This window comes from Danio rerio, chromosome 9 (genome assembly GCF_049306965.1).
Source record: "Danio rerio strain Tuebingen ecotype United States chromosome 9, GRCz12tu, whole genome shotgun sequence".
NCBI lineage: Eukaryota > Metazoa > Chordata > Actinopteri > Cypriniformes > Danionidae > Danio > Danio rerio.
Genome location: NC_133184.1, coordinates 39,778,267 through 39,798,235, shown reverse-complemented (window position 1 = coordinate 39,798,235; position 19,969 = coordinate 39,778,267). Strand labels below are relative to the sequence as shown.

The window sequence follows — 19,969 nt, the reverse complement described above, 5'->3', positions numbered from 1 at the left end:
TGCTGGTTTGAGCCCTGGCTGGGCCAGTTGGCATTTCTGTGTGGGGTGGGTTTCTGTGTTGGGGTGGGTTTCCGGGTGCTCCGGTTTCCCAAACAAGTCCAAAAACATGTGGGATAGTTGAATTGGGTAGGCTAAATTGTCGGTATTGTATGTGTGTGAATGAGTGTGTATGGATGTTTCCAAGTGATGGGTTGCAGCTGGAAGGGCATCTGCTGCATACAACATATGCTGGATAAGTTGGCGGGTTATTCCACTGTGGTGACCCCAGACTAATAAAGGGACTAAGCCGATAAGAAAACAAATGAATGAATGACGTGTGCTTACCACAGCTGTATCCCTTCTAGATTCTGCCCTTGATAACACTTCTACAGTCACCACATCCTCAGTTTATTCTCTCCTCCTGAACCTGTACATCCTTAAACATGAGTTTCAAATCCATCGGCACTGCTCAATAAAAAACAAATGATGTCCCAGGACAAGCAAAATATTATTTCCTCCGAGGCTTACATAAACAAGATATTTCTGCTAATTTTGTTATTGATTCATATTCCCTTAATGTCACTGTAGCTGCTGAAATAATAAGAAAAGCAGGACCAATCAGGTCTTTTCAAGTAATTACATGGAAATGAACTGACAGTGCTGCTGCTGTTAATTAATCAAAGCTCTCTCGAGTATTAAACTCTGGCACACATCGCCCCCTGTAGTTTGCATGTAGTCCTACAACAAGTTTATTTTTCTTCTTGCTGAATTAGATTACGAGGTAAAAAGAAAAACGGATCTGACAAAATACATTAATATTTTTAACCAACCTGTATGCTTACAATTATGATTTAAAGTGATTATACTTCACGGTTATAGAGTCTACAAATATGGAAACCAACAGCTATAACCTCTTGTCTCTCCATTTCAACTAGGTCCTCTAGGAGGCAATAGGAGATCATGATAACAAATATGTAATTTATTGCTAAAATATTAATAAAATTTACATCCACAAACAATCTTATAGATTGTTTTAGTAAAGTCTACACACATACCTGCTTTAGTAAAGTTCCAGATTAACATGAAACCTTAGAGATATATTTTAAATTTAAATGTAACAAGCATCTGCTTTTTATTTTAATAATGACTCAGATATAATAAAATAAGAATTTAAAAAACCACTGTCTACCATAGTGACCTTTTGTCTGTGTGAATGCTGACACTCGTGTTTGAAATGTTCACTTTTTTATTTTACATATTTGTTTATTTATGCTTAAATTATTATACTATTTTATTTCTATTCTTTTTTTGATGCTTTGTTGTAGTTTTATATTGGTCCTCCTATTTCAAGCTTTGCATCTTTGCATTATTTACAGTCATGCCAATGAAGCAATTTTGAATTGAATTGAAAATATAAAATAAAAAATATATTTAAAAAAGATAAAAAATCAGCAAAATAAATGCATTCTACTGAATAAAGTGTGGCTTACTCTTTATTATCATAACCGCCTCAAGATTTTTTATTCACTTTAATATTTAACTGTAATAATAATCATAATTCAAAAAAAAAAAAAAAGCTATTCACTTTGTTCCCTTGTTTCTTTATTCCACTGTTTATTCTATTTAGGAATCTCATAAACACCTTACACTTCAACATTTGATCATAAAAGCAAGCCATGCTACCTTTGTGCACAGCTCTGGAGTTTTTTCTTTTTTTTTGGGAAGGGGGGTGGGTTGTCTATGGTCAATAAACACAGCAGGGAAGCAAAAAAATAAATGAATTACTAAAGAGTTTAGCCATGTGACCTATCCCAGAGTTATTAATAATTCATACAAGCTTTCAATGATCAGGAATTTTAAATATACTATTATGGATGGATAACTATAAAAACAGCAACAACTTCCAATGTCTTGAGGTAACAGTCTCTCAGCATAAAAATAAGATATCAAGATCAAGTATGGATTTATATTCATGATTAACACCTTCGGTCTTGGATTTACCTTGATCTCAGCAGGTTTTAACCACCCCTGGATTTTCTCTTCTCAGAGATGTTTAGAGCCAAGATGTTACCTCTCACCTTGACTCTATAAAAAATCTTTTATGTAAATCTGGAGATGCATAGTTCATGAAAGTATGCTTTAACCTCTATGAAAAAGCAAACAAGTACAAGGTATACCATTCAAATCGCAGGTTCTCATAAACAATTATTTTTTGGTTTTAAAGTGAGGAAATGATTAATCTAAATCATGATTTATTCATCCGTTCATTTTCCTTTGACTTAGTCCCTTTTTTATCTGGAATCCCCACAGTGGAATGAACCACCAACTATTCCGGCATATGTTTGACGCAGCGGATGCTCTTCCAGCAACAAAAAAAAAAAGCAATGGAAAACACCAATACATACTCAACCCGGAAACCCACGCAAACACAACGAGAACAAGCAAACTCCACAAAGAAAAGTCCCAGCTTGGACTTGAACTAGCGACCTTCTAGCTGTGAGGTGAGAAAGCTAATCACTGAGCCACCGTTCTGCCCAAGATTTATTCATAAAAAATATAAATATATATATAAACTGTATATGCAATCTCTGTGAAGTAGGTTGTCCTCATTGAAGGGTCCTGGCTGTGAAAGCACCTCTAAGACCATAAATAGAGTGTCCTGGAAGTGAGTCAAAAAGCTGAAATCCCAAGGTTGTTTGGGGACCTAGATTCCAGAATCATGCTGAGATATGATGCAGAATATGGGGAGAGTGCATGAAGCTACTGGACTCATCAATCAGTGAGAGCGGCTTTAAGTCTCGGATTAATGGCTCATTACACAAAACTACAGAAATAGAGACCGAAATAGAGCCTTGAAGAGTGAAATGGTGAGCTATAAAAATATTTAGGTGAAAAATGGTCACTTTGGTCACTTTACACATTTGGACACATTGGTCACTTTAATGGAAAACAAAATGGATATATGCAATCAACGTACAGTGACCTTTATTCATGAAGTGATAGTTATTCAGTGAGAATAAAAAAATCAAATTTGGATATCAGAACCAGAACCATAAGTACAATAATCAAGTTTTAAATTAACAATAAAAAACATACATTATTTACTTATATCACTAACATATCAATCTTATGCCTGTCACAATAATCAATATATAAAAAGTTCAGATGCAAAAACCTCCAAATGCCGTCTAAAAATTTCCTCTAAAATGAGTATTTTTATCAGGCTCCTGTGTGTATGTTCAGTGATATTACTTTTATGGCAAAGAATAAGACATTTTCCTGGTCTTTAAAGTGAAAGATCTCAACATAAACAAAAAAGGCCAAGAAAAATGTACATTTTTTATGGAAATTTCAGATGGCGCTTGGAGGTTTTTCCATCTGAACTCATATCAACTTATCGCACAACACATGGACATGACCTCAATCATTTTTAGTGATGCAATATATATCAGCCATACATGAAAACCAATTCTAGCTACATTTTAGCTTATTGTGCAACATCTCTATCTCTATTGGAGGCGTTAGTATGGTTAAAACACACTGTATTATTTACTATAAATTACTTTAGTATATTTTCATGTGGGTGCCTGATGAATGAAAATAGATCTGATACCAGATATAGCTGCTTTTTTTTACATTTATTAATATTTATTTAGGATAAGCATTTCCACATTCTGATTCCAATGTCTAATTATTAAATTGTTAAAAAGACTGTAATTAAATTGAATATTCTTATGAATAAAATTTGATGTGTTCTTTTGAAGTGTGTATTTGCTTTATGATGACATTATATTGTCATTAAGGCATTATATAATGAGTGGCATAAAATGGTCTTAAATTGACAATACTATTGTTTATCACAATTTATTTTGATGCAATATATTGTACGATAAATAACAGATATTGTAACAGACCTAATCAATCTTTTGACACACTAATATCTATACCACTTTGACTTTGGCTTGAAACAATCCAACGTTACTGGCTATTCTCAATGTGGTTACTCCCTTTTGTGACACATGAAACACATTTTTGCAATGGCTAAATTTAAACTTGCATCCTTCCCTAATATTTAATAGTCCATATAGTATATCCATATAACTATGGTGATATGCTTTCTCAACTGTTCTTGTTATACAACTAATTTTATACTTCAAAACTTATGCAATATTACTATATTATCTAATACTTTTGTTTACTGTATATAGTATGCTAAACAATAACACTTTTACAGTCACAGGCATTTATATTTGTGATAATTATTTTTCAGTGTGCTTTAGTTACTTAATTTTTAAAAAGACATTTAAATGTACTGCAAATTTGCAAAATGTATATACACTAACTGAAAAAGTCTTGCCGCCTGTCCAAGTTTTATAAACAAATAATAACTTGACTTCTAGTTGATCATTTGGTATTAGAAGTGGCTTATATGAAAGGCAAAGACCTCTAGATTATGCTTATTTTACCAAAATAAAATATGATCATGCCTTGATTTTTTATTATTGTCACTGAACAGAAATTATGTACCATGAGCTTGAAGTACTGCATCCATACATCTCTGCAAAGACTCAAATAACTTGTTTATAAAGTCATCTGAAATGGCAAAAAAAAAGCATTATTGCAAGATTCTTTAAATTCATCTTCAATTCTTCAATGCCTCCTACTTCATCTTACCCCTGACATGCTCAATAATGTTCATGTCTGGTGACTGGGCTGGCCAATTCTGGAGCACCTTGACCTTCCTTGCTTTCAGGACTTTTGATGTGGAGGCTGAAGTATGAGGAGCGCTATCCTGCTGAAGAATTCGCCATCTCCTGTGGTTTGTAATGTAACGGGCAGCACAAATGTCTTGATAGCCCAGGCTGTTGATGTTGCCATCCACTCTGCAGATCTCTCGCATGCCCTCATAGAGAAAGTAACCCCAAACCATGATTTTTCCTTCACCAAACTTGACTAATTTCCATGAGAATTTTGGGTCTATGCGGGTTCCAATAGGTCTTCTGCAGTATTTGTGATGATTGGGATGCAGTTCAACCTGATTCATCAGAAAAATCTACCTTTTGCCACTTTTCCAAATGATCAACTAGATGTCAAGTTAATATTTGTTGCTCTTACAACTGGGATCAACAACAAGACTTTTGTCAGGTAATGTAATGTGAATTACCTTTTAATTTATTAAAAAAAACATGTAGCTATAAATATGTATGTGTAAATACACATATTTTTCTTGGTAAAATTACTAAGTAACAATTAATATCCAAAGAGGCATCTCCTGTACACATCATTGCATCATATACCCTCATTATGATTTTTATGTCAATTTATTAATATTGATAAGCTTACAGAATAATTATAAACCAGATTAGCCTCCCATAACATCTGTAATTTTATACAGGTTATACAAGATTCTGTCCTGTCCACATTCTGATGTAACATTTAAAGGCAAAAATATGTGCTTTACAGCAGCACAAAAACTCTGTGGGGAATACAGTACAGCCCTCAAACGTACAAAGCTAGACTCACGGACAGCTAGAAATGCCACATTGCAAGCACCAAGGTCATTGGTTTCCCCTGGGATACTTTCTTCTTCTGTGATCTCATACTCATAGATCTAGATGCATCTGACAACAGGGATTACATCACATTTCCGTTTTCCCATTATAAAATTCCATGATTCCACATTGCAAAACGAAGCAAAAATCTGCCAAACCTCTCTTTTTCTGCGACATTATGAAGATCTATGCCAGCTCTATTCAGCTAAATGTCAAACAAGTTCAGCTGGAAAGGTAGCTACGAGCAATTCATATTCATCTGATGACAGTGAGGATTTGTCTGTTGCTTGGAAACCAAATGACCCATTCAAAAAGCTACACAGATGTAAGATTCTTTGAAAATCACATTGAACCACATATATTTACTGAGCACTGTACAACTTGTACATTTCGAAAGGTACATCTGAATATAGGCTAAATCCAAAGGTAGCGTTTGCACTGCAATAAAAGAAATCAAATCTCTAGTTGAACACATCACTTAGGCAAAGTTTCAAATGAGTCATTTACAGAGAGTAAAGCCCCTCCAGTTGGGTAGAATGTTGTCACTGTTGGCAGATTTGAAAGAAATATGTGTCTTGGGCATAAATGCCAACTTGTTGTCTTGTATAAAAAAAAATGTTACATAACCCAGCTTTGCACATTAGCCACATGGAAAGTGGATACACAATTATCCACCGAGAATATTAGTCACTGTTCAAAACTCTTGAAAATGTCCTACGCAGAATGAGCTACAGTCTCGAACAAAACAGTGTCTAATTCATTGCAAAATAAAGTGTCAGAGTTCTTCAGGGAGTCATTTAAGGAATAATGCACATCCAGTCAATTGTTTAAGCAGAATAAACCCTGACAGGGCTAGATTTTTTTTACTATAAATTACAATAGTATAAATTACTATGGTATAAAAATACTATAGTATTTTTATTGTAGTATTATTGGTACTTTTAACATGAGCTGTTCACAAACCACATGCCAGAATCTTGAAATAAATGAAAAACACCTCATGAAAAATGTTCAATCGATTAGCTTCAATAGATCATTGGCAGACATTCACTTTATCGGTGCTCATTTTAGTTTTTGCACTTCAGTTGGATACTTATTACTCTTTTTACTGAGTTTGGAAACTTCTTATAACTATTTAATGTGTGAATAAGTAGGCCTAGCTAAGCTATTTGAAATACTACATATAAAGCTGCAGTCCATACATTTTGTCCCTCTATAGCTATCTCTTTTTAAAAACTGCAGTAGGGTATATGCATACTAACTTTTCGTTTTCAGCCAGCCAGAGTTTCCAGCAAATTGTCTTTCCATTACAAAATCGCCGTGTTTAAGATCTGTTTTCTTTTAAAAAAAAGTGGTCTTCACTGCCTAACAGATACTTGATATAAAGTGGGTCTCAGAGCGGACAAGACGCAGGAGTTTCTGATCTTGCCTGCTGATCCTGACTGGGCTAGCGGTTGCACAGTCAATCATCTCTTTTTATGCTTAAACAAGTAAATAAACGCTTACATTTATTTAACTGGTTGTATTTTATTTACATTAGGATGTTGATGCTGTAAAAGGAACCTTAAAAAATTTAAAATAGTCACATTAACCTTTCACAGGAAATTTAATGTTGGCTGAAAAACACTAGCTGTGCAAATAGCCCATTGGACTTAAATGCGAAATGATCATTTATATGTCGGTTATGCATCGGTGTGCCTACTCGATGCAGATAAATTATTATTTTGACATATCTTGTTCTTAAATTTTCAAAAGCATTGTGTGACTACATGTATTTAGTAGGTATTAGCAAGCATTACTTGGCTAAGACTGTGTTATTAGATTAATTGGTTGATATCTGGGAATAACATACCTTGAAATTTCATGTTCGGTCAATCAAAATCAAGTATTCCAGAGAGCTGTGTAATACGACAGATTATTATATCATATACAATATTTAATAAGATTTTAAAAAATGATTTATTTCTTAATAATAAACAATAGGGATGCTCCGATCGATCGGCCGAATATCGGTATCTGCTGATAATCACATTTATGACTCGATCGGTACTCACCAATCTGGCCGATCTTATGAACCGATTACAGGGGTTTATTTACGAGTTTACAAGCAGAGGAAGACACAAGTGCACTCCAGTGTATTATACAGTACATAGGCTACAGCAGCCACAAGACATGAGGAGGTAAATGATGCACGGGGGCATGAGTGATCTATGCGCTCATGACACAAAAGCTAAAATCTATACAGATGCGGTGCGACCTGTTTATATTCTATTGTCACGACTTGCCTGAGTGATAATCTCTTTGTAACAAGTGCAACCATTGTATTTGAAAATATTTAAATGGTCTTGCATGTATGATGTATATATGGCTTTTCACATATAACAACTAAAAGTTCTGTGTTTTTGACAATATTGCAAGGTCACTAAAAGCTGGCTGGTATTATTTGATAAATAAAACTTATAAATAAATAAATATAATCATAAATAGTTCATAATATAACTTCTTGTAATACACGTATTGCAATAAACAGTAGTTTTTAGGCCTATTTCCTTTTAGTAAAAATTTATGAATTTATAGGTGTGCATTTTAACTTCTTATGCATCAAATATGCACTCCAAACATTTTCTTGATTGAAACATGTTGAATTCTTCTTTCATGTTTTGCAATGTTTCCAAATTGTAATTTTTCTTACCAACTTTTTTATCTGTTATATTATTTTCTGCAAAGCTGCTTCTGGCCATTACATGTCCACACTAAATGATTTTAAGAGACATGTTTAAGGTATTATATGCAGCATCCTTAATTTATTCTTCTAGGTAAGGCAAAATCAGAATCGGTACTCGGTATCGGCCAATCACCATGACAAATAATTGGTACTCGTTATCAGGTGTAAAAATCCTGATTGGAGCACCCCTATTCATTCATTCATTTTCTTTTCGGCTTATTCCCTTTAATAATCCGGGGTCGCCACAGCGGAATGAACCGCCAACTTATCCAGCATGTTTTTACGCAGCGGATGCCCTTTCAGCTGCAATCCATCTCTGGGAAACATCCACACACACTCATACACTACGGACAATTTAGCCTACCCAATTCACCTGTACCGCATGTCTTTGGACTGAAGAGGAAACCGGAGCACCTGGAGGAAACCCACGCAAACGCAGGGAGAACATGCAAACTCCACACAGAAATGCCAACTGACCCAGCCGAGGCTCGAACCAGAGACCTTTTTGCTGTGTGGCAACAGCACTACCTACTGCGCCTGTGCTTCGCCAGGAGCATCGCTAATAAACAATTAAAATAAGACAAGCACCTTCCCAGCAGACACTGGACATCAACATGACGTCAAATTGACGCTGTACCCTCAAGTTATGGGACATTGCATTTTATTTAGAAATGAAAATCGGGTTGATGTTAGACAGATACTACATTTCGGTCACTTCCCAACGCAACCAAAAAAAACAACAAAATATCAACGTCTAATGATGTTACAGCTTGACGTTACCAATATGACATTTATCAATTGTTGGATTTTGATTTCCATACCTGACAGTGTTTAACGTCAATATATTGTTGGTTTAAGATGTTGGCTCAATAATGGATTTTGGTCACTTTTTTTAAATCAACCAAATACAAACGTCATGTCACGCCGTTATTGGACATCGAAATAACATTGTCCATGCTGCCGACCTAAATCTTACCTAATATTAATGTCTTATGACGTTATGCGTCTGTTAGGTTCCATCTCCATCTTTAAGACTTAAGACTTGTTCATTCTCGAAGGCATTTGGCTGTTAGGAGGTATGATTGTTATTTTTAGTCTATTTATGGTTGTCTGTCTGTGTTCTGTTGATTTGTTAAAAAGCACTTTGGCCAACAAAACTGTGCTATACAAATAAAACAGTCATTGAAATACAGATTTAAACCAATTCTACAACATTCAGTCCTGTCCACATTCTGATTGAACACCCAAATGCAAAGTTATGCTTCCATTTTGTTACCTACCTGGCGGAGGATGAAGCTGGTGGATGTAGTACTGCCATCAGATCTCTTAAGTCGGCTGCGGCGTGAGTAGGTGCCTCTATTCACCTGCAGCAAAAGAACAAGCTATTAATCTATTTCTCTCTCTCCGGCAGAACAGGGGCACCTTCAAACACACACACCCACATATCCCACCACAACATCGTCAGAGGGGTCTCAGTGAGGGCTGTTAGTAATAGTCTGAGTCAAATGAAGTGTTAAAGCATTTCAGCTATTCAACACTTGCATTAATCATCGCTGCTTTGTGAATCCTTCAGCTAAATACAGAGAACATGATGATCTCTGACCTGTCTAAGGTGTTACGAGACTAAAAGCCTGGCGGAGAAGAAGGGTCTATTTGAGATGTCAAAGCGCATCACTACAAGAAAGCTGAACTCTGCAGCGCTACACAAACATCGATGCAAAGTGTTGAGCAGGCGAAACTTCCCTACAGTATGGCTGGCCGCAATGCAGTCCTACATCAAAACCCCTTCTGGGTAGATCATGCGGTTAGATTACATGGCTCCAGAGAGTTTAATGTGGTGAAAACAGTAAAAAAAAAGTAAATGTTATAGACATCTGCTCCATAAAACACGCTGATGCTCAGAAACTGGGTCAGGTCATGTGTCCTTTACAAGGAAATCAATGAGAACATGAATTATTTAGCAGGCTAATTAAAGACCAATGGATCAAACTGACATCCATTAATCTTTAGCACGTTTGGAATTTGAATTTAATGAGACGGTAATGTATAATCAGTAAAAAAAAAAGGGTATAGTTCACCTTAAGATTCTTTATTTTATTATATGATATGATTTTTGTGCATCCACAGAAAAAAGAGATACATCTAATGACTATTTACCTACATTTATGGGGGGAAAAATATTCAATGACAATAAACATGACTGAGGATGCATGTTTCCTAACATGTCTTTATTTCATAGAGGGAAAAAAATCGAGTATGGATTTCATTAATGTTAATAAATAACATTTAAATTTATTTTTCAGCCTCTTTGAGCTATTTGCGTAATATTTTTTCAACCACAACCATTGGATTATTGGTCATTATGGACCATATATGTGGAACAATATTATATTATATATGATGATCAATTAGAGCCATATTTATACAGCAACAAGAAAAACCATGGTACTAAATTACATGTAAAGACCTTGTTTCTTGACTCTATGTCCCAAATTAACATATTATTCTGGACATACACCATGGTAATACCCTGTAATCTTACACCCTGAAGTACCATACAAATACAGTGATGATGATATATGAAAATACCATATGTACACAAAATAAAAAATATCAAGTCATCTATAAGTAGCCTAATAAAAATAATACAAGGACACTCAGAGGTATGCTGCATACAATATATATTATTGATAATATACTATGTAATTAATTAAAAAATATCCGATTAAACATTTAAGTTTTGGACACATTAATTAGGCTATTATACAAAGACTCAAATAATTTACAGAGAGTAAAGAACATGCGAGTGGAAATATGTTTTCAGTGTTATCTGATCTGTAAGGAATATCTTCATAATAGACACTCAGTAACACTAAGAAAACAACTAACGTTAGAGTGTTTGGTGCAGATTCACATCGCTCCATCACCTTCTCTCGCAGAGTCCCTACCTGAAATATGGGCTTCTGGACTCCGTCGCCTATCCCGTGTCGGGTGTAGATGTGCCGGGACATTTCTGCGAGTTCATCCGTCCACGGTGGAGGCTGCCGCTCGGTCCCGGTCCACTGGCTCGGCGGTGGAGGATACTGAACTGTTTGCTCCAGTTTCGCTGCGCTGCGGTGTCCGCGGTCGAGTGAAGGCTGCAGTGCGCGCGCGGTGTGTTTGTGCAGCTGTAGCGGAGAGCAGATGCAGCGCGAGCGGTCACCACTAGAGCACCATCACGAGTGCTGCATCCTCTCTGAAATCGCCCCTGTACCCTCATTCACTATGCCCTACAGTAGCCCACTTAACGTTAAAGAGTGATTGAAAACGAGTGAGCGAATGGGATATTTTGTTTGTTCTCTTCTAACGTTGGTTGATAAATCCCTCAGGCGGACTACCTTTTAAACTTCTTGGACTCTGTGATAATTATTTAACACTTAGTGAGCTGCATAAAACGACGTATTTTGATTTCTAACATGTATAAAGACATTATTTTAATTAAATTAAATTATATTTTTAAAACTTAACACTGATAGTATTCCGCAAATCTCACAATGCATTATGGGTATTTTATTAGCTCTAGTAGTGTACGTCGGTTGTACACTTGTCCAAGTAGGTATCGCTGCAGCTGGATATTATTGGCCCGGAGACCTGCAAGTGGGAGGGATTAATGCGCAAGTAGGTTGGGTGACCTACAAGTGGGAAGGACTTAAACCACAAGTAGGTTGGGTTTATCAGGTTACTGTGAGGTTGGGTTTAGGTGTAGAGCAAGTGTGCCGCAAGCCTACGTTTGAGTGAAGGTTTCGGCCGTTAGATCGCCCCCTGGGGGCTGGCTGCAGTACAAGTCATAAAGCCCGCCTCCTCCGTGTTAATGAAGGAGACTTGAGCCCAAATAAAAAAAAAAATATTACACTTGCAATAAAATGTCCCGAAAGATAGTTCTGGTCGATTAAGGCACTGGTTATTGTGCTGAAATAGGTGCAGATCTTCATTTTTGTAAACAGTTTGTTTTTAGCAGTAATTTAATGCTGGGCGTGTCGTCGTGATTGACAGCTGTGATTGACAGTTTCTCAAAGCGCGGCGTCTGAGCTTCGGCAGGAGACTGAAGTAGACTGAAATGTTATTATTCGATTTCTGTGTTATTTTACCATGACAATATGAGTTCAGCAGTAAACTATAGTTTCTGACATACATGATCCTGGTGGAACACTGTTTATTCGCTAAGTTCAGGGCTTTTTTTGGGCTTTATTAGTTTGCTGATACACGCCTAGCCACCCAGATAGCAAAACACAGTTCCGACTAGATTCTCGCCTGCCGGAGACTTATCTCTTAGAGCTCAGACTGACTAATGTTACCTCTGCTGGACCTACTCCGGATGCCTGGACTCACTGCCCGATTCCAGTCCGAGTCAATCGAGCCAGATGCGGCGGCCGAGCGAGCAGGCGCTGCCGCATGCGAGCCGGAATCAGCCCGCGACGCCGCGAGTAAGTTATGCGCTGCGGCCTGGAGCTGGCGCGATTGAATATATAAAACCCTCATATTTGTTAACGTTATTACATCCATTTGTGTTGATATGACAGCAAACGCATGCTGAGAAGTTCGGGGGGCGTAGTTGATTTTACATAAAGCGTTTGATTGGAAGCTCGACTCTGCTCATTTTCGCGGCTCCTCCTCTGGCTCCATCAGACAATCCTTCTGCGCATGTCTGGCTCCAATTTCAGCAGTCTTTTGCGACAGTTTGTGCCCGTCAAGCAGGCGTTTTGCCCTCAAGGCGTTCAATGGGAAAAAGGGCTGTCGCGTCGTCCATATTTTTTACAGTCATTGGTGTAGAGACGTTCATAAAACACAACAGGTTACTGTGAGGTTGGGTTTTGGGTTAGGGCTAGGTGTACACATTCATAAAGCACAATATTGAACTCTAAATACGACTTAATTAGGTTTGCACAGCCCACCTGGAGCTCCAAGGCCAACCCACTGATTGCTGGCTCAGACCTACGTTTATACCCCACTCGTTTGCTGTGGTAGTCCTAGGTTTCCGACATGACTAGAAATGGCTGATCTCAGGGTGCATGACTAATAGTAGGTCAATAAAGGAATAGCTACTATACTAAAGATTTTATTCTTTGGGAACCAATTGGATCGCTGGAAAATGGAAGATGTTAGAAGGCAATTGCTACAAAAAATGGAGGATTGAGGAATAAGGCTGACTTTTTCCAGCCCAAAAGCTGACCAAAACCCACCAAACGCACACAAAAAAGTGCCCAAAACTTTAAATTAATATCTTATTATTTAATTTTAAATAATTTAAATTGAAATTTAGCCAAGTTACTTTAACTGTCATAATGTTTTAACCATACCGCAACCAACACCAGCAGTCACAGAACCACAATAAGAGGTCACATCGAAACACTGCCCCCTCTCAACCACACACTGCACTTTTTACTTTCCAAATGGGGTTTCGTCCTACACAGCAAATTCATCTGAGTTAAATTCTTGGTGTTGAAGCATTTCAGAGTAAAGTGTTGACGTTAAAGAGTTAGATTTTGATAAATGAATATAATAAGAGTTAGAATTGATTTTATTCAGTGCTAAATCAAGGAGTTATCTTTTCAACACTTGGTGGTGTTATTTCCAACATCCGGGAATTCATGCAGCCCCAGTCACTGTAGAATTTTCCAGACGCCATTTTCCATCTGAGGTTTAGAACAGCAACTGGTGAGTCAAACTGCGGTTCATTCATGGTCGTTTGTGTATCTAGCTTAACTGCAGTAACGTTACTATTGACTTCTTTTCAAGAATGTTTTTATATATGCTCACGCATACATAGTGCATAAAAACATCAAATGTACATGTTCAACACATTTCTGTCACGCTTAATGCCATTTTGTGCGTTGTTACCCATCTGTAAAATAAAATCGACACTTCTCCTTTAATTCGAAGCAAACTAGCGAGGGAATCCCCGGAGCAGCCTAACGTTAGCCTACTCTGCCCGGATGCTAACGGCAACACAGGACGGTTTCCATAAGCTCTGGAGAGTTTCTAAAACATATATGGTGAGTAAATGAACATATGCTTACTTGTAAAAGGCTTTCTGACTAAAACATATGATTGTTTGTTATTCGTGTACGTTAATTTGGTTGTTTTAAACACCGCGGCCCTTTTAAACTGGTTCATTGGTGGCCGTCCATATAACGTTACCGTTAGTTCATAGACTCGCGTGATAACGTACGCTTGAATTATATTAAGCGTTGACAACCATTAAAGTCGGAATGTTAACATTAATGTCTTTAAATGACCGCGTTTGCACTTTCTCAGACTTTTAAGGTTACAGAAGTCTCCCGGAAGTTGTGGGACTAACATTAACGTTATCCCGCAAATGCACAGAGACTCCCAGATGCCCAAGTAGATGCCTGCAAATGAATGATAATCTCCCGGAAATCGCGCGTCTCCCGCCCGGTCATTAAACACTTTGCACACCCCTGTACACCGCATCCCTCCCAGCTCTTCAGGTACGTCGCGCGCAAGTCACCCCCACCGCTCTTTAGGTACGTCGCGCGCAACTCATTCCATTGTTCTTTAGGTACTCATTTCTCCCGCTACCTCCCGCAAATCAACTCTGTATCCCCCGAAAATTACTTTTCTCAACTCGGGATGTCTGACGTTAGTAAGTTAGGCTATTTCTGTAGTCAGGAACCTCTTAGTCAAGCTTTTTCTCCCGCATGATATTGTGCTTAAAACTATAGGCTAAACTTAGCATGTACTGTACACAACATTACCGTTTTATTAAAGACAATTTAGTGCGTTGTAAACAGCCACCTGTCTGTAAAATTAATCAACTGATTCATATTTGAGCAGCCAAATGATGATACAGGTTTGATTTGTAGATTTATTATCAATAATCAACATCTGAATCAAAAGATATCTGAAAAAGTATGAGGCATACTTTGTGATGTTCATCTCTCTTTTTTTTTATCTGAAGGTTATGCATGTGTGTTAGATACTAATGTGTTGTTGTTTTTTAACAGCCACAGTTCTCTATACAATAACACAAGACCCTGTGACGGTGGCTGATTAGAGACGGATGGTGTATTTCCAGAGTTGGTGAAATGACCAAGCACACCTTCTTGGTCATATGTGGTGATAATAATGAAGGTATGTTTGATAAAGTTCTGTATTTGTTTTACAATAAGCTGAGAGGGTATTAGAGCATTAGAGAATAACAAATGACATGAAGGTGATAAGTTTTGTATTGTGGGTGAACTGTTACTTAAATAATGTTTTGCTCTTTGCTTTGCACTTTTCCTCTTCTGCTTATCCTAATATTTTAGGTTATATTTGGACCTGAAACATCTGCTAGACTCCAGTAAAGGTGGCGTCAACACTGGACCTGAAAGGGCCTAACAAGTTGAATCTGGTAAAGAAACACGCACGCACGCACACGCACGCACGCACGCACGCACACGCTTACAGAAAACTGTTGTTTATGAAGTTTATGAATATTTTTTACACTGTGGCCAATATTTTGGGGAAATCAGCATCACTAAATGATATAAAAGATTTTAAGCTCCTCTAAATTTTGCTCCAAGTGTTGTGTTAAATTCAGGATTCTGGACAGACAGCTGCCTGTTTTTCCAGTTCTTGTCATAGTGGTTAACCTAATTGTTTTTGGAGATCCAACAGTGATATATGTGTTTTTTCTACTTTTCCATATCCTGTCACCTCAACCAGCTGGGAGAGTCAAGTTGTGGATCATCATGAAGATTTTCAAAAGGTGAGTTTAGATTTCTTGAATGTTTTTTTTACTTTAAATGTTCTTTTAAATATATCATAGAATTTGATTGCAATTTGTTTTCAAACATTTTTCTTAGTCATGCTGGAGTCTTGAAGAGTTCTTAGATGAGCATCACCCTATATCCGTGCATCAGGAACCACCAGACGAGCGATCAGCAGCTGCTACATCATCATGGATAAAAAGGTCATCCTGTGGCTGGGAAGCACTTCATTCACAGGACATGCTTGATGAGATTTCCTAGCTCCAGTTTGTTTTCACACAAGTTTACAGCATTTATACCTTCATTTAAACTGCTCTGTTTGATATGGAGGACCAAGGAAACACCAGAAGTGAAAGATTTGCAAGCCAAGTTGTTTAAAATGTAATTTCAGAAGAAAACTATGAGTTCAGAAGTAAACTATGAGTGACGCTATATTGAACTTTCAAATTGCTCTGATAACACATCAAGTTTGGACCAAAGGACTGAAACAGCCTTTTTGAGCACTGGTCATACATATTTTGTTGATACTGTCTGTACTAATAAAACATTTAAAGCATATTTGACATTGTTGCATTTTAAAAACTGAATGAATTGTTGAAGTGGTGAATGTTTTCAAATAAAATGTTTTTTCTTTTGTAATTTACAGTCTATTTGACCTTTTTACTATATTTACGCTCAAGAGAGTTGAATAAAATAACAATATTTACACCAGGCGGTGTTAAATATAGTTACATTTTTTAACTCTGCCCAGAGTTAAAATTAACCCTTACTTCGGTGTCAATGTGCCAACCCTTTTGAAAGTGTTGATTTAACTTTGTTTTGAGTGGACCCCATGAGACACTTTCAAAGTGTTGAAATTAACACCCATAGAGTTGTTTTGGGTCCCCATATTTTGCTGTGTATTTGGCGTTTTAAATTCTTTTGAATATAAGTAGGCACTGCTTGTCAATCAAACAACACGTCTATGTTTGTTCTTGCTGTCAACTGTGGAAAAAAATAATTCAAAATCATTTAAAACCACCCTATCTGGCAACACTGCAAATGCAAGACACCCGGATAGCCCCGACCTAAATGATTAACAGGCCCGCCCTAAAGCATTCCATATGACCAATAGTGAAGAAAAGTTGTTTTGAGGTGGTGTAAGATAATAAAGGGCCAGAAAACATTGGAAAAGCACTGGATTTCTTCAAAATTGACAAGAATGGCTGTTGTTGAATAGTTTTAGAACAATTTTGTTGAAAGGTTTTGATCCGCTTCAAATGTTGAAATATCTACAATAAGTAGATATTTAGAATAACTAGAATAAGTAAATTTTTCTTTTCTGCTTTGAGGACTGTCAAGTAAACACTTGAGGCTGGTAATGGAACCTGCTGCCATGGGATGAGTAAGACCAGCAGGCCCACTTTATTGCTTTCTGTTTTAAACTATGGTATAAAACTGTAGTTTACTATAGTTTAAATAGAAAATTTGGTTTGAAATCTTTTCATACCTGTTTATTATGATGTTTTCCATTGCTTTTTTCAGCAGAGTTGTTAACTAGAGACTTCTTTCAACTGCAAATGTTTGCACTCATTTGACAATAGTAAATAAAGCAGTCTAGATGAATGGTTTGCACAAATATAACTCTAATATACCCTTAAACATTTTCAAACATTTTTAAATGACTTAGTTATTTTAAATTATTAATAATTTGTTTTCAACAGAATAAAAGAAACTAAAAGAGGTTTGTGACAATTGAGGGATGAGTAAATGATGACAGAACTTACCACATGTTTTGGGTGAACTTTCTCTTTGAGGATAAGTTTACAGTTCATGACACGCTAAATAGGCTTGGTGAAGTGCTTCTATTTAATTGTTATCCAACTACAGCAGTGGTCTCAAACTAAATTCCTGGAGGGCCACAGCTCTGCATAGTTTAGCTCCAACCACCTCCAACTCACACCTGCTTAATAGTCTCTAGTAGTCTTGAACACCTTGATTAGTTGGATCCACTGTGTTTGATTAGGATTGGAGCAAAATTGTGCAGAGCTATGGCCCTCCAGGAATCGAGTTTGAGACCTATACGGTATACTGTATTCCTTCTAAATTTTGGAATAATTAACAGTTAGGTTTATGGGGTAAGAATTATAGATTATAAATTATTTTTTTGAACAGGGATGATATTCCAGGATCAACATAGATGTTAATCGAGGATCACATCCTACTTGGGATAATCACACTTACTTAAGAATCATATTGCATACAAAACATACTTTTTCATTCCCCCAAACATTTATTTTCCTTCGACTTAGTCCCTGATTTATCAGGGGTCACAACTACTCTGGCACATGTTTTACACAGAGGATGCCCTTGCAGCCGCAACCCAGTACTGGGGAAATCATACTTTTTAAGAGTTAAAAACTAAATACTTATTTAAAATAAATGCCTACTCAAGACAATATGGCATTTCGAGTACATTCGGGAAAACAAAAGACTGCTGACATTATTAAGTGAAAATATACTAAAATACATTTGCCAGTCAAATCTACATGGGCTACAGTATATACTGTAATATGGCACTACCTCACTATTGGGAAGAGAAATGTAACTAAAGCAGATTTTTCTACTAACAACTTCCAACAGAATAATGACAGAACAGAAGATCTAATTTTGTTCCCTTTATAAATAGCATCACTGGCAGTCCTCCTATTCATCTGCTATTTGAGTGTTTCACAGGGAAAAGCAGCATGCGGAGCCACTACAACTGTGTCTGCATGATGAACTAGCAGTACTTTAGAAATTGTCCAACACATGACATGATAGGAGGCTTACATGTTGTTCTGTTTATTGGTACTTAAAGGGGACCTATTATGCCTTCTTTAACAAGATCTAAAATAAGTGTCTGATGTCCCTTGAGTGTGTATGTGAAGTTTCAGCTCAAAATACCCAGAAACTGCCCCTTTTAGGCTTCGATCCAAATTGTGCTGTTTTGGTGACTGTCGCTTTAAATTCATTTGAGATTGTGAACTCTTTTCAAACAAGGGTGGAGCTACAAATGCCTATGTGTCAGCATAGCAGAAGATTTAAAACAAGACTAACATTAGTGTTTTGTGTTTATAAAAGATAGAAGTAATACATTTTTACCTCTAGAAGCTGGCTATATTCTCACACAACTGTGTTCAAACCCCTTATAAAAGTGATTTTTGCATAATTAAAAAAATTATAAAATATCCACAATAACACTGTTTTAGCTACAACCAACTCTGATTCATCCAATTTAAACTGCATCTGAATATGTTAAACTGCAATAAGATCTGTATCTCACACAGCAGCAACCGCATTTATAACAGATGCCCATGAGATTGATAATTAGTAGGATATCATCTTTGCAGAAGTTAGTAAATAGATCTGGACACAACATAACCAGGTTTACGTAGGGTCAGGTCCTTAGTATTGGGAGATCGACAACATTTTTGGCTCTATATTGCTTTAACTGCAGACTGTCACTTTAATTTGAGAGTATTTACATCCAAATCAGGTAAACAGTGTAAAAATTACAACAGTTTGCATATGTGCCTCTCACTTGTTAAGGGGCCAAAAGTAATGGGACAGAATGATTTGGATGTAAATACCCTCAAATTAAAGCTGACAGTCTGCAGTTAAAGCACATCTTGTTTGTTTCATTTAAAATCTATTGTGTTGGTAGCCAAAAATAGATTTAATTTATAATTTATATAATTTATAAATATAATTCTAAATATAATTTAGAATTGTATTGATGTCCCAATATTTATGGACCAGTCAGAATTATTAGCCCCCTTTGATTTTTTTTCTTTTTCAAATATTTCCAAAATGATGTTTAACAGAGCAAGGACATTTTCACAGTATATCTGATAACATTTTTTCTTTTGGAGAAAGTCTTTTGGTTTTATTATTAGCCCCTTTAAGCTATATATTTTTTTCAATAGTCTACAGAACAAACT

General features: G+C 36.6%; 1 protein-coding gene and 1 long non-coding RNA gene across 3 annotated transcripts in view; one reads left to right on the top strand and one right to left on the bottom strand.

The window, feature by feature from the left end:
- cacnb4a (calcium channel, voltage-dependent, beta 4a subunit) overlaps positions 1 to 11,387 on the bottom strand; it is a 56,003-nt gene extending 44,616 nt beyond the window's left edge. Inside the window, 2 exon segments of the mRNA NM_001113519.2 lie at positions 9,537 to 9,620; positions 11,205 to 11,387. Of these exon segments, the coding sequence (NP_001106991.1) occupies positions 9,537 to 9,620; positions 11,205 to 11,267 (147 nt within the window). The 5' untranslated portion in view covers positions 11,268 to 11,387.
- Positions 11,388 to 13,912: 2,525 nt separating this feature from the next.
- Positions 13,913 to 16,646, top strand: LOC137496492 (uncharacterized). Of its 2 annotated transcripts, none has more exons than XR_012385561.1 (6): positions 13,913 to 13,950; positions 14,176 to 14,288; positions 15,267 to 15,387; positions 15,564 to 15,649; positions 15,964 to 16,006; positions 16,104 to 16,646. It is a non-coding gene; the product is annotated as an uncharacterized lncRNA (long non-coding RNA). The 2 variants fall into 2 exon arrangements; XR_011016895.2 differs by having other exon boundaries at positions 15,261 to 15,387.
- Positions 16,647 to 19,969: the final 3,323 nt, after the last annotated feature.